General features: G+C 42.7%; 1 protein-coding gene across 13 annotated transcripts in view; it reads right to left on the bottom strand.

Moving 5' to 3' along the window:
• The window catches only part of Brdt (bromodomain testis associated), a 52,257-nt gene that overhangs the window by 8,733 nt on the left and 23,113 nt on the right, over window positions 1-20,411 (bottom strand). For 10 of the 13 annotated variants that reach the window (XM_021231405.2, XM_040733461.1, XM_021231401.2 and 7 more), the window contains 7 exons: window positions 19,775-20,125; window positions 13,680-13,808; window positions 12,806-12,994; window positions 11,425-11,597; window positions 11,009-11,289; window positions 10,569-10,694; window positions 10,270-10,494 (listed from right to left, as the gene is read on the bottom strand). In XM_021231405.2, coding sequence (XP_021087064.1) covers window positions 10,270-10,494; window positions 10,569-10,694; window positions 11,009-11,289; window positions 11,425-11,597; window positions 12,806-12,994; window positions 13,680-13,808; window positions 19,775-20,125 — 1,474 coding nt within the window. The remainder of the gene's footprint in view (window positions 1-10,269; window positions 10,495-10,568; window positions 10,695-11,008; window positions 11,290-11,424; window positions 11,598-12,805; window positions 12,995-13,679; window positions 13,809-19,774; window positions 20,126-20,411) is intronic. The other 3 variants (XM_021231406.2, XM_021231409.2, XM_021231410.2) reach the window with 3 other exon arrangements.

Genomic DNA, 20,411 nt, shown 5'->3' with positions numbered 1-20,411 from the left:
CAAACTTGAAGATCCATCTACTTTAACAACCCTCTACTTGAAAACTACTTGGCAGTTTCTACTAGACAGAAACAGTAAGTTGTCTTTTTTGTTTGTTTTTGAGGCAGTGTCTCGTATAGCCCAGGATGGCCTCAAGCTCACTCTGCACTGAGAATGGCCTTGAATACTCATCCTCCAGCCTCCAGCACTCGTGTTAGGACGGCAGGGGTACATCATCACACCTGGTTTGTGTGATGCTAGGGCGGGTACCCAGGGCTGTGTGCGTGCTTCTTAGGTAAGTCCTCTATCACCTACAGCCCCCCACCAGGAAACCAATGGGTTTTACAGAGCCCCCTTTACTTAAAACTATCTGTCCAGCTGACACTGGCAGTAGAAGTAAATATAAAAGTCCTTCCTGCCTGCTGTGGTATAACAAGGTTCCTTTCTGTTTGTTGTACAACCAACTGGATTGCCATTCTCCCCGGCATAAGCCTCTGCCATGTGGTGAGGCAGCAGACTTGTGGTTACTTCCTCAATCCATCGCTCACAGCCAGCCCTCACGAACCACCTGAATGGTATTTCGTTCAAGCCCAAGGGTACCAAGGCTGGTCAACACCAAATATTATTCAAACTTAACACATTCTAAATTAATAATTACCTTCTGCCTCCTGAAATGCCATCAGTTTCCACTGGATGTGTTACTGCTCTTTCCTCTCTTAAAATATTTGATGCTGGACACTGTTAAAATTGCTAAATGGCACTCAAAGATGTGCTTTAACTTAAAGAATTCAGGTGTTTAAAATGACACTCAGCCAAGACTGATTTTAGAGTTGGGATTGGGTAGAGGGGTGACTGGGAGAGACTGAACACACTGAGGATAGAGAGATCCGGGTCCTTCACACTTAAAGGAGAAACTACAGTTTCAGCTTTGAACAAAAAACAAAAACACATTTCATTAATATAATAATACACATATCCATTAATCTTAGTTATTCAAACATGCACCTAAACTACAATGCAGACGCCTTATAGCACATATATCACACTAGTGTCCTGCTAAGAAAAACTGAAGAACATCTTCTTAGTTTTATGACATATAAAACTAATGTTTAGGCTTATAAAAAAACAGTACCTCAAGATCTGGAGACACTAGCAAAAGGCAAAGAATTTTTACTAGAAATTTCAGAATTACCAAGTACATGCAGTATGTGTACACTGTGATGCAGCATCTTCAACACTTAATGCTCTACAGAACACAAGCCAGTGAGCAATGGGCATCTGCGGCTCAGTGCTAGCCTTCAGTACCTGCCTCCCTCCCAGGAACATGGTGGACATAAACACACGTGTGCACATGTTTGCTATTAAGCTTAGCATCGTATTTGAATTAGCAATAATGATCTACTAGATTTGGGAAACATCAATTAAGTTGACAACAGTTATGATCACACATTTATTAACAACTAGTTTCTCTGGGGTCTCTAAACAATATACATGCCTATGTTAAGAGACTCTCATTGAGTAATATACACAAACCACACAATCAAATGCATATGATGTATGTTGGGTTTGAATTTCACATCTCTCAAAAACTTAAAATTTTGATTATAAGGTTTTTTTATTCTAAATTACACACAAAACTTACTAGAGTTAAAATAAAATAGCTCGAATTGGTAGAGAGTTGGTTAACAGGTTTATTTGGTACCCATTTACCTCTGGATGCCCTGAGGCCTATGCCCCAGAAACACCAAATGTCACCAGCAAGCTGGTTTGAAATAAAATCCCAATAGGCTGAATAGGAATTCAAAGCCACAGTGCACACCCAGAATATGATGTCATACACACAAGAAATAATTACCAAAATTTATGAGCTAGAGAAACCATATCCCATTCTAAAGGGCCATGGAAGTGACTGAACTCATTGTGTGGCAGCTTCAAAAGTCTTATTCTACAGAGACAGCAAGCAGGCCTTGCAGTATGGAAGGGTTTGTCCACAGGTATTGCCCAGACCACATTCTAGTGGCTCACAAACCCTGACAATTGGTCCTGCACTAAGCAAGTGGTTCTCTTAAGAACCATTGGCTATTTTCCTTGTCGTGTTTGGATGTTCCTTTAACACCAAGAACAAAGCAATCATACAAACTTGCTCCCTTTATGATGAGTGTTTCATGAGTTAGAAAGGGGAAAGCCACAAAAGAGCAAACAACTACAGTATTCTCAAACATGATAGTACCGTAGAAGCCTTAAAATTTAATTTTTCACATGAATGACTATTTGCCAGTGCTTTACATATGTGTGACATGTGAGTTGGTGCCTGCAGAGGCCAGAAGAGGGCATCAGGTCCCCAGGAATTACGGATGGCTGTGAGCCACATGTGGTCGCTGGGAACTGAACCTTGGGCCTCTGGAAGAGCAGCCACTGCTCTAAACATCTGAGCCGTCTCTGTAGCTGTACCACTCCACCCCCGTGCATACCTCGTTTCCCATATCCAATCCAATTCAGATTCAGACACAGTGTGAGAAAAAGCTTATAGGTCATTCTGACACTGCCAAGGTGGAGACTATTACAAATAATATATTCATCTAGGAAAACCTAGCTTGTGTAGAAAAAAATAAAAAATGCACAGGACAGAAATGATGAGGTCCAAATGTAAGGTCCAACCTCAGTGCATGAACCTGTTTATACTTTTTGTACCAAGCCTGGATCCTTGGCGTGATCTCTCTACATCCTTCTAGCCCTTTGAATCAGAAGACTGCTTCTGCAGAAAACCTCGAGGACTGTGAAGTGATACAAATACTTTATTTCTACTTTGAAATTACTGATGAAAGAGAACTTATGTTATTACTATGGAGTTGCTTTGTGTATATCACATTAAACATGCTTCAAACATCCCACTTTAGACTAAGCGTTTGAGCTTACATTTATGTAGTTTCTTGGATTATTTCCTATAAGGTTCTGAACAGAAGCACTAGTATTTTATTTATTTTTGTTTAACTTTTGAGTCAGGGTCTCATGCAGTTCGGGCTGGCCTGGAATCCTGAGTTTCTGGCGCTCCTTCCTTCACAGCTTAGCTTGGCTAAAGTGCTGTGGCTGATGAGCTAAGCTGTAGGACTGATTATCTCAATAATTTGGTTAAGTCACAGGATAAAGGCAACTAAGTATATCCCTCTTGATAGCCTCACTCAAAAGCAGTTTGTTGAGTTTCAGAACTGTCGTAACAGTTCCCATGTGAGCATCAGAACAACCAACACAGGCTGTGCAGAATTAACTGTATTTTCAAGCCTCATCTATGTCTTGAATCTGATGCTTGATATTTTGACAGATATGAAAAATAAATGTAAAGGGTTTATATTTTTACCAGTTTTAGTAAATGCCCTTGATTTATCTGTACATGAATATTTGCAGGTATTACCAGTCAAAAAGAAAATATAAATGATCAAATCGCATTGTAATGAAGAACTACCTACCTCTGGCTCACAGGCTCCCATGCTCATTTTAGAAGGAAATAGGATTTCTTTAGCAACTCTTTAGCTTGAAGCAGAGTTAATGTCTTGCTTGAAATGATAATTAAATAAATCTCCTAGATTTTTCACTGAGACATTCCTTGGAAATCTATACTCTACTGTGTAGTTAGTCCTGCTTAGTCAAGTAAAAAAATGAGTATGTTTTTTAAAAATGTACAAACTGAAGTCATAATAACGGGCAGTAGCTCTTTTGTGATTCAGAACAAACAGCTTTAAAGCTACTTAACAACACTCAAGTAGTTTTCAATATTACCTATAGTGGCTACTTTTATGTTAATTTGACCCAAACTACAGTCACCTAAGAGGAGGGAGCCTCAACTGAGAAAACACCCCTCCTAAGACTGGGCTGTCAGTAAGCCTGCAGGCCATTCTCCTAATTAGTGATCTACTGGGGAGAGCCCGGCCCATGGTGAGTGTTGTCATCCCTGGGCTGGTGGTCCTCGCTCTATAAGAAAGGAGACTGTGCAAGCCATGGGGAGCAAGTCAGTAAGCATCAGCTCCTGCCTGCAGGTTCCTGCCCTGTTTTGAGTTCCTGTCCCAACTTTCTTCCACGATGAATGAACAGTGCCGTGGGACTTTTGGTAAAAGGCACTGACTGTTTAAAGCTTGGGGAGCTGTTGTGTGGAGCTTGGAAGATAAGAGTGTCGAGAGCTGTGCAAATGATGGAGTCGTGGCTTGTGAAGCTTCAGAGACGCTTTAATGACTCTCTCTGGGCCGTTTGGCACTGAGTTAGGAATCTGTGCTTCTGGCCAGCTGTGATGAAGGAGAGACTGGAACCCCTGACATGAAACCTTTGCTTTGGAGGAACAGTTGATGCTGGGCAGCTGGGGCTAAGAGATGAGCAGTGACTAAGAAGGGACCAGCATCAGTCACTGAGGTGAAATCTTCCTCAGCGTTTCCCCAATGTCAGCACACAGGAGCTGTGTTCCAGAGGTGGTCAAGGTTGTAACTTGTGCTGGTAGCTGACCTTGGTAGTGTAGGAGTCACCAGGTGGTGCTGTTTTGGAGGCATGGAGGGGTCATGGGGAGCAGCTGCAGCTTGACTCTGAGAGGCCAGGAGAGGCCATTGGTGAAGGTGCAGCCCAGTTGCAGCAGAAATCCCAGCATTTGAGTTGCCAGTACCATGGAGATGGCCACCAAGAACAGTAGCAGTGGGGTGGAGCCTGCCTGAGCCTAGAAGACAAGCTGTGTGTGCTTAGAGAGGTGGGCAGAGAAGAGACCCGAACTCTTTGAAGGAGCCTAGAGGGTCACGAGTGGACTGCGCCCTTGTTCTTCCCTCAGTGAGCAATTATTTTTTATTTTACAGGAGCCCACAGTTGAGAGACTAAACTTTTAAAGAGTCTGGAATTTTACAAAGACTTTGGGTTTTAAAAGAAAGTCTGGATAAGAGACTTTGAACTTTTAAGCACTTGAATTTTTAAAGACTGTGGAACTTTTAAAAATTGGAATATTTTATTTTGTGATATTCACATTAATGTGAGATCTTGGGGATGAACAAGAAAGGATAGTGATGTGCTTATCAAGCTGACATGGGCTGGTTACTAGTTTTATGTCACCTTGAAACAAGTCACTGGAAAGAAAGGAGCCTCAATTGAGAGAATGCCTCCCTCAGATTAGGCTGTAGTCAGGCTTGTAGAGCATTTTCTGAATTAGAATTGATGGGGAGGGCCCAGCCCATTGTGGGTGGGGCCACTCCTCTGCTGGGGGTCCTAGGTTCTATAAGAAGGCTGAACAAGTCATGGTGACCAAGCCATTAAGCTGCATTCCACCACGGCCTCTGCATCAGCTCCTGCCTTCAAGTTCCTGTCCTGTGTGAGTTCCTGCCCTGACTCCTTTCAGTGATGGCCTACAGTGCGGAAGTGTAAACCAAATAAACCCTTTCCTCCCCAAGTTGCTTTGGTCGTGGTGTTTTTACACAGTAACAGAAACCCAAACTAGGACATTACCTAAACAGCATACTACTGCAGAGGAACTCACCCACAATGCAGCAAGAACAGAAACTGAAGGGAACAGAAGAGAATCTGACCCTGCCCAGACACCTAAAGTCCTAAAAGATTATGTCTAAATAAAGGAAACAAAACAAGATTGTTTCTAGTCAAGTGGCTGAAATCACAGGGTTGAGCCCATTGATCACTGCTGTGGAAAGGGAAGAGATATTTTCCTCAATGGGAACCACCAGTAAGGGACTCATGCATTTTGTTTTTTGTTTGTTTGTTTCTTTTAGGGCAAACTTTCACCCTCAATGGCACTCACTGAGACACACACACACACACACACACACACACACAGAAGGGACAATTGGAAAGAGGACAGGGATGAGCAGGAGTAGGAGGGTAACATAAGAAGGTGGTGATGCATATAATCAAATATATACATGTGTGAAAATGTCCTAATAAACCCATTATTAAATATAATTAACATGCTAATAAAATTTTAATAAATTCAGTATGACAAGTATTAAAAGGTAGATAAATTAAAAAATGAGGGTTAGCTTAATAAGAAAGAATATATGTTAAAGCTTTCAGAAAAGTTGCTGTTACCTAGACTCTCAGGGTTGTGAGATCCAACTGTATCCATTCTGAACAAATCACATAAAATCTTGCTGATACTTTCAGTTAATTTTTTTTTAGATGAGCTGTCAGTAGTAGTCCATGCTCCCCTAAAATCCATAGCCCTCCTGCCTCAGCTTCCCAGAGTGCTGAGATTACAAGTGCCACCATGCCTAGTTTAACTTTTATTAGATGTTTTTGTTGATACACCTGATCTTCCCCTTTTTGGGGGGGCAAATATCACATTTTCACCAAACAGTGGAAGTTGGCAACACATCAATACGTTTGTCATCTAGTGTTTGAGACTCAAGGACAGAGGAGCTTTGATTATTTTTACAAAAATATTGCATTGGAATCATCTGACTTATTTTTTTCTTTATAATTTACAACCCTGCTAAAATATTTTATTGTTATTTTCAGGGAAGTAAAAATGTTCTTAGTTTACACACTAGCAATTAAGTAGCCTTAAATTATTTTAAAGTATCTAGTATCAGCATTAAATATGCATATTAGTATTAAAGTATTTTTTCTTTTTTCTTTTTGGTTTTTCGAGACAGGGTATCTCTGTGTAGCTTTGGAGCCTGTCCTCAAACTAGCTCTTGTAGACCAGGCTGGTCTCGAAGTCACAGAGATCCGCCTGCCTCTGCCTCCCAAGTGCTGGGATTAAAGGCGTGCGCCACCACCGCCCGGCTGTATTAAAGTATTAAAAGATCCAATTCTTTATTTGCTTATTGAAAGCAAAGATGTAATTTTTCCCATTTTAGACTTTGCAATTTATAATATACTTAAATAGGGTTTCCCCCAATAAAGTAGATTATATGTTAAAAATAATTAAAATTTCAAGAATAAATGATAAGCAACACATGCCTGTGATCCCAGCACTCAGGAGACTGCAAGAGAAATAATAAGAGTTTGAGTCTATCCTGGGCTACACAGTGAAATCCCATTTCTAGCAGCCCCAAAACACAATTTCCAGTATCCACTGAGAAGACAAACTGATCTCAATGTAGCAAGTCACATGAGTCATAAGATGATATGAAATTAAAAATGGCTAGTGTTTAAATTGCTTGCCTGGTATGTTATATAAGAGTCAGGTTCAATCTCCAGTACCAAGGGAGGAGAGAGAATTTGCTACTTTTATTTTAATAATATACATATTTAAACAGTTTTTATGTCAGTCTATGGGTGCAGGCCTATGACTTCACTACTTGGGGTCATAAATGCAACTGGGATTTTCCCCCAGTTTTATTTTATGCTTAGAAGCCAAATGTAAGAAATATTTCATAATAAGAGCTCTAAAATGACTTTAAAATGTACTAGAATGACAAAAACTAATCAAAGTAAAAAATATGTTCAATTTTACAAAATTGTTCTGCATGTTCAAGAACGGCCTGGGTTACAGAGTAAGTTCTATACCAACCCAGGAAACTCAGCGAGGACACAGCTCAGCCCTGAGTGCTTGCCTTGCATGCACAAGTACAACTGACCTTAATCCCTGCACGACAGAACAAAACGAGCTCTTTGAAATACACGCCATCAGTCACAAATACTGGCCATAAAATGCAAGTCCAGCAATGTTTTAAGATTAGAATTCTGAGGATGAGCTGTTCTGTTGAAAAGTTAGAAAAAAGACATTGTACCATTTTAAGAACATAGAGCTGGCAATAAGCATTTTCTTCAAGTAACATACTAGAAATCTATTAAGGGTTGGTGTGGTCCTTAGTCATCAGGGAAATCAACAACACGATGAGATTCCATCTTAACACCAATCAGAATGGTTAAGATAAAAAACACCGATGACAGCTTATGCTGGAGAAGATGTGGAGAACGGGAACACTCCTCCATTGCTGGTGGGAGTGCAAACTTGTACAGCCACTGTAGAAATCAGTATGGAGGTTTCTCAGAAAATTAGGGATCAACCTACCTCAAGACCCTGCAATACCACTTTTGGGCACATGCCCAAAGGAGGCATATTCACACCACAAGGACATTTGCTCAACTACCTTCATAGCACCATTATTTGTAATAGCTAGATCTTGGAAACAGCATAGATGCCTCTCAACTGAAGAATGAATAAAGAAAATGTGATATATTTACACAATGGAGTACTACTCAGCCATAAGAAACAATGACATCCTAAAATTCGCAGACAAATGGACAGAACTAGAAAAAAAAAAACCACCCTAAGTGAGGTAACCCCAAACCAGAAAGGCAAATATAGTATGCACTCACTCATAAGTGGATACCAGACATAAAGCAAAAGATACCCAGCCTACAATCCACAACCCCAGGGAAACTAGAACCCTCTTCCAGAAACAGATGGAAGCAGATGCAGAAATCCTCAACTAACCAATGGGCCAAGCTCCTGGAGCACAATTGAAGTCAGGGAGGAGCGATAATATGAACAAAGGAGTCAAGACCATGATGGGGAAACCCGCAGAATCAGCTGACCCGAGCTAGTGAGAGATCACTGACTCAGGTCTGACAAATGGGGAACCTGCATAAGACCGAACTAGAGTCCCTTAATACAGGTGACAATGGTGTGGTTGGGACAATATATGAGGTCACTGGCAGTGGGTCCAAGTTCTAACTCTAATGCACAGACTGACTCAGTGGAGCCCATTCTATGTGGAGAGAGATATTTTGCCCAGCCTAGACATAGGGTGTGGGGGTGGAGAGGTGCCTTGGTCCTGCCTCAGCGAGATGGACAGACTTAGTAGACTTCCCAGGGGAGGCCTCACCCTCTCCATGGAGCAGATGGGAAGTGTGGGGGGGAGGGGAAGCGGGAGGAGTGGAGGGAGGGGGAACTGGGATTGGAATGTAAAAAATAAATTAATAAAAAATACTTAAAAAAAAAAGAGTTGGTGTGGTACAGCACACCTGTGCTCACAGTGTTTGGGAGGCCAAGGTAGAAGGATTGCTGAGTTAAAGTCCAATCTGATCTACAAAGTGAGGTCAGGCTATTTAATAATAATAATAATAGTAGTAATAATAATAAAATAAAAAGGAAAGAAGGTATTTTAAATATTAAAGTGCTACATCGAAAAACTGCATGTGGCATTTTTCTAACACTCAAAGCATTTATTGAATTTTTAAGGTTAAATAACTAAAACTAAATAGAATAACAGTTTTATCCTACAAATAAAAGACAAAGTGCTGTAACTTATTAGGTCACAAACACTTTATTTGGTGAAATTACAATTGTAAACTGTTACAACTTAAAATGCTAAATGAAACTTGGATTTTTTTCCAGTATTTTGTGCTTAGAAGTCAGATATAAGAAATACCTCATAATAAAAGAGTTCTAAATGATTTTTAAAATGTATTAGAATGACAAATTCTAATCAAAGTAAAATTTCTTTTGAATTTTACAAAACTGTTTACCACTACTTACTCAGAAATGCGAAAACCAAATGCAGCAATTAGTTCCATAGAAAAGCAAAAGAAACAGAATCAAAGGAAGACAGTTACTGCAAGCCAGCAGACCCTGCCTGTGGACTACAGAAAGAATGTCCTCACATGTGGCAGCAACTCCTCTAGATGGAGTTTTGGTGGGGTTCTTTTTAATTAAAAAAGGAGGACTGAACTTCACAAGAAAATCACATTTGCAAAAAAGCAAATTTTAGGGAAGAGAGTGCCCTGTGTTCTGCATTTGCTGTTTGGTTAAAAGAGAACAGCACTGCCAAGCCAGCCTCTTGGTGGGGTAGGCAGTGATCACAAGCCAGCTACAAAACTAGTAATGGAAAAAACATGAGCGACTTGGTTCAACACAACTGACAAACTGTACAAGAGAATATGGTACGTCTATTTATTTTCCTAAAGATGAAAGATAATATTCTATTTATCTTTTAAGAAACAAAGTAAAAAAATATGCTCTACAAATTTTGGGATGAGTGGTTTCTTAATTCAAAATGACAGACAGATCAACTGAGAAAGCGATGTCCAAACAGGACATACTTTACAACATTAGGGTGACCCGACGTGCACTGGGATCACACTCGGGTATCCCAAATAAAGTTTCAGGACCTAAAAAGTGCTGAAACAGCACCGTCTGCTTTTACGTCTAGTACCCTTCCTAGGAGCAGGCAGCCTTTGGCACGGCAGACCTGCATGCACACCTCGCACATCACACAGAATCTCTTTCAAGGAAAGAGTGAGGCTTCTTAATGAGGTCCCCCGACTCTCGGGGAAGGCCACGCGCCCTCGCTAGGGCCAGCTAACCTGGTTCCGAGTCGCTGCTGCTGGAGGAGCTCGAGTCGCTGCTGCTGCTGCTGCTGCTACTGCTGCTGCTGCTGCTGCTGCTGCTGGCCGACCTCGAGCTGCAGCTGCTGCAGCTGCTACTCCTGCTGCTGCTGCTGCTGTCGCTCAGGCGGGACCCGCTCACCAGCTCCGAGGGCGGCGGCGGCGGGGGCGGGGGCGGCGGCGGCCGGGGCTGCGGTTTCTCCGCTGCAAAACGGGGGGGGGAGCGTTAGCACCCGGCAGGGGTCACGGGCGGCGGGCACGGAGGAACCGCCACCTACCTTTTGCTGGACGTTTTGCTTGCCGTTTCCTACAATTCAGCTGGTTGTTGACGTCCAGCAACCGCCTCTCCAGCTCCAGCTTTTTCTGGGTATGGAGCTCTTCCCTAGAACGGACAACCTTCTTCTCTGTGAGAGGAACAGCAGCGTGAGTGCGCGGTGGGGCGGGGCCTGGAGGAGTGGGGCGGGGCCTGACGGGAGTGGGGCGGGGCCTGACGGGAGCGGGGCGGAGCCTGGCGAGAGTGGGGCGGAGCCTGGCGGGGTGGGGGTTGGCCAGGCCAGGTGGGGCTGGGGGGTTGGGATGGGGCGGGGCCTGGCGGGGAGTGATGGGATGGGCGGGATGGGCAGTGATGAGATGGGACAGTGTGGGGCGGGGCCTAGCAGGGCGGGGCGGGGCGGGGCGGGGCAGGGTGGGATGTGGCGCGGGGCGGGGCCTGGCCTACCCTGGGGCTTCAGAGACCGCTTCCGTAGACAGGCCAGGACATACTTCTCCAGTTCTCTAAGTGTTGATGGCTTCAGAGTCTCAAAGTCGATCTCGATCTCATCTGGGTTGGAGTTTCTCAGGGAGGGCTCCCTTGCCTGTATTATATGAACTATGCGTCCAAGCTTTTCCCCCGGAAGTTTGTTTATGTCCAGACTCAACTGCCTTTTCTCATCATAGTTCATGGGCTTTGCGTTGTCTTCATCTTCAGACTTCAAAAGTGGCTTCTTCTTTGTTGGTTGACTGTAATAAATTATTTCGTTTATCTTAATCAATCTAGGTAAGGAGATGGAACCCAGGGTTTCACAGAAGCTAAAAATTGCAGTCTATCACCAAGATACCCTTCTCGCAAAATCAATCCCCACCAAACATACTTACCTGCTCTTGGGCTTTTCGTTTTGTTTCATTTGCTTAGGCTTTTTCTTTGGATTTTCATCTCTGTTAATAAACTTTTTTCTTTTTGGTGCCATTTTGTACTTCTCGTTTTTTTTCTTTATCTTACGTAATGGAACTTGGGACAGAACTTGTAGCTGCTGATGAACGGCATTAAGCTGGGAAAGGAAAAAAACGAAAAGCTTTTAAGTATTCATGGATCTAAACCATTAAAGACACTAGAAAAACATGTTACTCTGAAGTCATGCCCACCCTTTGTAAAATTCATTCCATGTTCTATTTCCTTCAGGATTTTGCTTCATTTTAGAAGTCCAGTGTTTTGAAAGGTGTACACAAAACTTGAAATACTATCTCATGTTCAACCCATGTATTATTTAAAACTGGTCTAGGAAGACTGAAAACACAGCTCAATAACACAACTCTTGCCTAGCCTGTGCAAGGCCCTTGATTTGAATCCAATATTTCAAGTAAATAAATAGCATGGTAATAAAATTAACACAGCCCAGAAACAGTTAATATTTCTAGGTGTTAAGGTTTCTTTCAAAAGATTTTTTAAATAGCTGGGCAGTGGTGGTGCACACCTTTGAATCCAGTGCTTGGGTGGCAGAGACAGGTGGATCTCTGTGAGTTCAGGGACAGCCTGGTCTACAGAGTGCCAGGACAGGCTACAAAGAAACCCTGTCCGGAAAAACCAGAAAAACATTTTTTTGAAAAAATAATTGTGTGTGTGTGTGTGTGAGAGAGAGAGAGAGAGAGAGAGAGAGAGAGAGAGAGAGAGAGAGAGAGAGAGAGAAAGCACATATATTCAAATGCCTATGGAGGGAGAGGCATTGGATCCCTTGGAGCTGGAGTTAGGGCGTAGCCTGACAGGTGCTAGGAACTGAACTCAGGTCCTCTAGAAGAACAGCAAGTGCTTGTAACTGCTACGCCATTTCTCCAAGCACAGTCTTCAGGCATGACCTTAGAAAGGTTAGTTTTATCACAGAAGGTAGCATGCGATCTCATTTATAGAAGGTCCCACATTATACCATAAGACATATCAGTACAAATCAACCACTCAGATTAGGGATGCAAACAACAGAACTGTAAAAAATTCCCAAGCATCACAGTACACACCAACAATTCCAGCACTTGAGGGTTAGAGGCAGAAGGATCCGAAGTTCATGACAAACCAGGGTACCCAAGACAGTTTCAAAGAGGAGGAAAGAAATGGTGGTTCCAGAATTGGACACCGTAGAGATGTGAGTCACAACACTGAACATGGCAAATGTGCCAAAAAGGCAGCTAAAGCTATAGACATTGAGTGATGTATTTCATCACAGACTGGTCACTCAGGGACCACCAACACTCAAGTCACGTCTGCCACCTGCTCCTGTAGCTTGGCGAGATGCCGTACTCGTTCATCCTCAGAGTCCTCAGATGAGCAGTCCCCCGAGGATGCCTCGCTGCTGCTTTCTCTATTGAGGGCTTTTGCACTGTTGGTTGTAAGGTGATAGGCATGCATGCACTCAACAGGTTCGTCAGGAATCTTGGCAAAATGCATTTCAAAAACATCCTATAATGGAAAATTAGCCTGTTCACATTTTTTTGGTTTATTTTGAGACAGTTTCACCATGTCCAGGCCATCCTGGAGTTTATTATGTAGTCCAGGCTAGCCTGGAACTCAGAATCCTCCTGCCCACCTCCACAGTGCTGGGATTGTGCCACCTGGTTTGGTTTTCTTCATTTCTGCCTTAATGCAACAAGAACGCTTTAAAAGGACACGCACTGACATATCTGGGGCAGGCTTCTTTAGGACACCAGAATAAATAACTGTAAGATGATGCTTCTGTCTGTCTGTCGTCTGTCTCAGCGAGTTTCCTTCTCATTTCTCAGCGGTACCAACCTCTCCCATTACCTAGAAAACTTTTGTTCAAGGGCTGGGGAGTTAAGGTCAGCCATGTCACATGTATTCTACCTTTCAGTGAGTCAAGACTGGGATTTTTCTAAAGCAGGACAGGTGCTCAATCGACCCCACAAGGAATCGACCAGCCTCTCTCTCACTAACGATTCATTGACTTCTTCTGCAAAGTAGAGAGCTTCGTTTAAAAAAATGTGCAGCTAAAAAGGCGTAACTCAAAGGATAAAGCTCCACAGTGTAATGAGTCATCTGTAAATCGTTTAGTGCTGTTTAAGTGGAGGCATCCTGTGCCTCCTTGGGGAAGCACTGTCTCTGTCTCTGAGGAAGAAGACCACTTTACCTGGAGCATCCGAGCCATTGCCACCACTTCGTGATCTGGAGGATTGTATTTGTAGCAGTTCATAAACATTAATCTGACGTCTGCGGCAAATTCATATGCATCCTTATATTCTTGGTTGTCCATTTTCCCCTAATTAAGGAAAAATTACAAGGATTCACAAACAACTAACATCTATTCAACATGAAGCAATTTAGACGTAGAGCCAAGCGCAGAAAAATAACACAGACAAAATACTTCCAACTTCCAAAGAGGGGTAGAACTTTTGAAAGTCATAAACAAAATGACAGGTCAGCTGAGAACTACGGAGATACAGATGGGCAGCACAGCAAAAAGGAAGCCAAGGCAAACACAGGCCCAGCAATGTGGTTCCCTGGTTATGGGAGAAGAAGCAGAAGCTACATCCAAAAGATCAGCCAGGTGCCCCATTGAAAAAGATACTGGGTGGTTCTAGCCACAGGACAAACCCGCAGCTCTCACAAGCCTCAGACCCAGCTGCGGCCCTTATTGAGACAGTGAGTGGCCTTTTCGGCAGGAGGAGAAAGCTGCGGCAGAGAAATCTCCTGGCTCAGAGGGCTGTGGCCTAGGTCCCATTCAGTTTGAAGTCAATCTGTCAGATAGTTCTACTGTGAGAGTCAAGTCTAGGAAGCAGTCATGGACAAACGGGTGGGCAATATACTAAGAGTGCAAGTGACAGGGGACCACTTGGCAGTGGAGCATAGAGAACATCAACCACAGCCTAGGTCCCTGGAGAAGACCTCCACAGCTGAAAATGGCTGGAGATGATCCCCGGAGACTGGGTCAGTGGGGCGATCAACCTGGAGAGCCACCTCTCTGCCATGAGGGAGGTTCATGTCCCTGGCCCAAGAACTCTGCAGCTACGGTGGACAGATCTGGTGTCTGTGGCAGGTGACTAATGCTTGTGGATTTTGAAAATGAAGGCAGGCCTGCCTTTGCAGACCTCAGCACTGGTTGTCTTGTCTTCTCAGGTCAGAACATTAGCCGCCCCATGGGCCAGGAACTGGAGAGTTTCCAACAGTGAGAGAACCTGCCCAGTCCTTAGACTACAGTGCTCAGTTTGGCAGGGGAGACCCCTGATACGAAAAGACGGGAAGGGAGTAAGGCGAGGGCAGCTATGATGGACACAACACGAGTCTGTGTGGAGTCTACAGAGTCAGCGGACCTGTTCCCTGCATATTGACGATCAGGAAAGAAGCCAGCACGCCTCGCCACACCTTCACGCATGCGTGCCGGGAGTTGTGGGAGTCCCGGGAGTCAAGCTCAGGTTAATCAGGCCTGGTTGCCGGTTTACCTGCCGTGCTATCCCTCCATCCCTATGTTTTCCTAATTTCTAAGACAAACCTTCGTTTTAAATTCATTTTCACATGATTATCTAATTTTGCTACCTTTTTAAAAATTACTAGTGCCCTTTCCTTTTTCCTGTTATGCTTACAGTACAACTGATCTTAACTGATTTACAAAAAACAAAAAAAAAAACTTTGAGGGTGTTATTTTCTATTCCGCTAATATATGTAACTGCTATTTATTTTCTTGTTATTGAGTAATTTCTTCCATTTTATTTTCCCCCTAATGTGTACTTTCCTCCTTCAGAGCCTTCTTCTCCCTGTTTCTTTTATCCTTGCTTCTATTTCCCCTCTTTCTCCACCCCCTCCCAAGACTCATGCATTAGCTATTTTTACATTTAATTATTGTTTTTAGTTTTAAGCATATTGTATATTAGCTTTGCCATTTTCTGTTTCCTGACTGTTAATGATATATTAGTGATCTTTAGTCGATTTTCACCGTACTTTTATATCATGTTTAAAAGTTGTTTTCTCCTTTCCTAGCGGTGTGGAGAACTGAGCCCTAAAGGGTGGACTATTCACTAAGAAGAAACCCAAATTAAACTCATGGTACCAAATAAACAGATGTACAAATCACAACACAGAGAAACACAGTCTCACAAAACCAGGAGAAAGCAAGGTGACATCTCCAAAAGAGTGCCACTTTCTTCAACTGCTGAGCTCAAAGACACTGAAGGGAGTAGAACGCTGTATGACGATTTCAAAAGTTTACTAGTGAAAATGTTCGGTGACCTTAAGGAAGACACAAAAACAGAGAAACAAAGGAAAGAAGTCAATCACAGACCCGGAGAGGAAGGCCAGCAACTCAGGAAAAAGTGAAAAGGATGAGGAGTCTATATGCTCATCTCAAGAGACAGAAAAGCCTTGGACAGAGGTCAACACCCTTTCATGGTAAAATCCCGGAAGACACTAAGAAGAGAGGGACAACCCCAACATTTACGATACAACAGACCTACAACCAGCTTTACACTATGTAGGAAACAAATGAATTTCCAATAAGATCAGGAAGATGACAAGGGAACCCACTCTTTTTCACTCCCATTCAGTATAGTTCTTGAATCTTAGCTAGTGCGGCAATTGAAGAAGGAAATTAGACAGGTACAGTAGGGAAGGGAGGGTCAGAGTGTTCATGATCCTATTCTTAAAGACCCTCAAGACGCTACCAGGAAACGTTCAGGCCTCATGAACACTGTGAGCAATGAAGTAGGATGCAGCAGTGACATACAAAATCAGCAGCTTTTCTAGCACACCAATAATGAACTTACCGAGAAGGAAATCATGTGTGCGCTCGCATGGGGTGTGTGTGTGTGTGTGTGTGTGTGTGTGTGTGTGTGTGTGTGATCCCACTTCAAAATATAGCCATAAAAAGCATTCTTTAAAAAAGTACTCCAACAGCTCAATAAAAGAAAAGCAAGAGTGGATGATTTGTATTGTGGGGTGTCACGAAGCTCTGTGAAGTGAAGGAAACTCAGCAGAGTGAAGAGATATCCCATGGGATGGAGGAAACCTTGGCTGACCACACACTGGCCACTAGACAGATCATAGTCTCCGCACACACATTAAATGCTTTCAAAACAAACCCCTCACATTATTTAAAACAGACAGATTAGAGATTTAATGGGCACTTCTTATAGGAAGAAAACCAAATGGCCAATAAACACTTGAAAGTGTTAAATGTCCTTATACATCTGAGGAAGCAAAACTAAGACCACGCGGACTTTCTATCTTACCCAGTCAGACTGGCTGTTATCCATGGAACAAAGAGCATGCCGGGAGAGACACAGGGAAACAGCAACTCTTATGCATTGCTGGTGAAAATGTAAAATGGCATAGGTTCTCTGGAAGTCAGTCACAAAGAGAACTGCCATGCATGGCCAGCATGCGAGTCCAAGGGACTCTTACGTCGGCATCCCAAAGACGCTCGCACATTCATGATTATTGCAATTCTGGGAATGAGAGACAAGATGTGTCATCTATGGAGGGCTGAAGAAAATGTGACACACACAAAACGGAATTCTATTCCTCTCTAAAGAGGAATGAAATTGTAAGTTTTGTAGGAAAATGGACAGAAAAGGACTCAGAAACACAAATGTCAAGTTTTCTCTCACATGAGGAATCTAGACTTAAATTTGCATTCATTTGTGTGAATATGTACAGTAGGAAAGTAGAAAGGAACTAATGAGAGGTTGGAGAAGGCAACGATACAATGTTTAAAAAGCAGCACAAGAGAGAAAGATGCCATGTGACAGTTCAAGTGGAACTTTTTGTTTTTGTTTTGTTTTTAATTGGGGAAAGGGATCATAAAAAGAGGAAAGGGGAGGGGGAGATCGGCCTTTGGGGACAGGAGTGGAGGGAGAGAGGAAAGAGGGGAGAGGGAGGAAGACGGGAGGTGGACAGGGCCCTTTTAAAAGGGAACATAGTGAATGTGCACAGGTGGTGCTCTTAGTGGCTGCAGCTGAGGGCGTGTCCTGTCAGACCCCTGAATTAATACTAACACTAGAAGGTAATGGAATATGTTACATGAAAGGAAAGAGGGAATAAAGGGACGAGAAAACAGAAGTCATGGGGTTGTATAGACGCAGCAAATGAGAACAAAGTATGATGATGTGATGTATGAAAATGTCATAGCCAACTTGGTGCACAACTGTGTAAACTCAGCTCAGGGGGATCAATCAGTTCAAGGTCCTTCTCAGTTATACAGCTAGTTTGAGGTCAGCTTGGGTTATACAAAACCCTGTCTCAACAAACAAATGAACAAAGGAAGGAGTCACAGGAACCCATTTCTTCATATGCTAACCAGAAAGCAAACAAAAGGGAGGGAGGGAGGGAGGAAGGAAGGGAGAGAGGGAGGACATTTACTTTTTAAAAAAAAATCAAACAGTGCTATTTATCAAATCTCACACTTGGAAAAGAAATCAATGAATGTTTACAAATAAAGAGAACAAAGAAGCATTCAAGGCAAAACGGATGGGAAAACAGTTTCCAGACTGTCTAGGCTGACAGACACGGGTTACAGGCTCAGGTAGCTGCATGAAGAGGGTGGGGTGTAGAGTAGACGGTACAGACAGAAAAAAAAAAAACTAGAAAGGAAATCCTACACACCATTGATCAAAATGTGTGCGTTAGTGGGTAATTCACAGACCAATGAACAGGTAAGTATTCTAGGGTGTCCTTGAACTCACAGAGATCCATCTGCCTCTGTCTCCCAAGTGCTGGGATAAAAGGCGTATGCCACCACTGCCTGGCCTCTATGGCTAACCAGTATGGCTAGCTTTGCACTCTAATCTTCAGGCAAGCTTTATTTGTTAAACCATAAATAAAATATCACCACAATACCATGTGCATGCCTGGTGTCTAAGGAGGCCAGAAGGAGGCGCCGGGTCTCCCGAACTGCAGAACTGCTGAACTGCATGCAGTTAGAGATAACTGTAAGTCACTACGTTGTTGCTGGGGACTGAACCCAGGTCCTTTGCAGGAGCAGTGAGTGCCTTTAACCACTGAGCCGTCTCTACTTCCCCAAAAATGTCATTTTCTACCAAGCACATTGGTGACAACTGAGAATGATTTCAGAGATCAATTAAAGTCGACATCGTCCTGTTCCTGGAGACCTCTAACAGACTTCTAACCGGTGAGTACACAGCTCCTGAAGATGACTTACATTTAATGGGTATTCCTTGAGTCCCTACATGCTCCATACATATGAATTCATACAGAGATACTGTTCTCAATTGTTTTCTTTACCTCCTGGCCTCTCTATAAGTTACTTTCTCCACTTCAAATATCCTATAGCTACAAACTCCTATTTATCTCGACATCTGGCCATTTCAGATAATGTTCCATTTGTTTGTTTTTTGAGACAGGGTTTCTCTGTGTAGCCCTGGCTGTCCTGGAACTTGCTCTGTGGACCAGGCTGGCCTCAAACTCACAGAGATCAACCTCCTGAGTGCTGGGATTAAAAAATGTGTGCCATCACTGCCTGGCCAGATAGGAATCTTCAACCTCTGGGTCTGAGTTTGCATATGTGGGGAAGTAAAGAAAAAAAAGTACTATTTTAAGACATAACTGTTAAAAACTTATGACATGGATCCTCAGACTTAAAAAGGTTAATTTCTAGTACAAGATAGAAAAATCAGAAGCTGGCTAAAGAGAGGAAGACAAATTATGTACACATGAATGACAAGTTGCTTGATAGCAGATAGGTAACTGGAATGTTCTCCAAGTGTTGAGAGAAAATGACTGTCATTCTGAATTCTCTATTCAGTTAAAGAACCATTCGTGATTCTTCTACATATAAACTGAATTTGCTATCTATAAACCTTTAAAGAATGACTACTGAGTTTGAATGTCAACTAACAGAACAGATTCAGAGGGGGAAAGCAGAATACAAGAAATGAGGGCAAACACCAAGTTTAGTAGCATGTTAACAAACTTTACTATATTGATAAAAATGATGGAACAAACTGTGCTTTAGAAGAGAACCAGGGCTGAGAAGATGCTGTCAAAACTGAGGACCCTAGTTCCATCTCCACTGGCCTGTCAAGTGGATGTGGTTACAGGAAAACTTAAAAGATGCATTTAAGATGTCCCAATGATCCACTTCAGGTGCTAGAATTCTGATGATGTAATTTTTCTTCACAATTTTCTGGACATTAGATTAGCTTTCTTTGCAATGATGAAATACTTTTATAATCAAGAAAAGAAAAGCAAGCTCTTCCCACTCAGGCAGTATGTTACCTTGATAGTGCTGAGGTCCATGGGGTTTTTGACAATGTCATAGTAGTTGTGGAGTCCCAAGGCATCAGCATCCACAGGGCTGTAGAAGGGCCAAGCATATGACAAATGCTTCTTCGCAAGCATTTCTTTAAGAATCTCACTGCAGTACTTTAATTGCTCAGTTACTTTGACTGTTTTTAAAACTCTGTGTTGCTGTTGAGAGTCTGGCAAAAGATTCTTCAGTGTGTTTTCTTTTCCTGGCATATTTACAGGCTTTGATTCTCTGAGTGCTGGAGGAGACTTGCTACTTGTTTTACCTATGGAAGTGGTAGGAGTTGTCGTGTCTGCTTTCCTCTTCACACCCTTTGTGATCTGAACAACAGTTCAACAACAAGTGACCCTTAAGGAGGCATCATCCATTGATAAAACAAAAGAAACATTACTGACACCAAGTTTCTATGAAAGGATTTTTCACACATTACTGTCAGTCCATTCATGAATAGCTCTGATGTTCCCTTCCCACATCCCAAAGAAAAATCTTGCACAAGCCTTAAAGACAGATGAAAGATGGGATATCAAAGGCATAGTTACAACGATACTGTCTCTGTGTACATGCAATTAGCTGGGATATACAATTTTAAAGCACAAAGTCTCTCTC

The sequence above is a fragment of the Mesocricetus auratus genome, unplaced genomic scaffold, assembly GCF_017639785.1.
Source record: "Mesocricetus auratus isolate SY011 unplaced genomic scaffold, BCM_Maur_2.0 Super-Scaffold_100031, whole genome shotgun sequence".
Classification (NCBI taxonomy): domain Eukaryota; kingdom Metazoa; phylum Chordata; class Mammalia; order Rodentia; family Cricetidae; genus Mesocricetus; species Mesocricetus auratus.
Note: the sequence above shows the minus strand (reverse complement) of the source record. Positions and strands in the feature narration are given on the sequence as shown.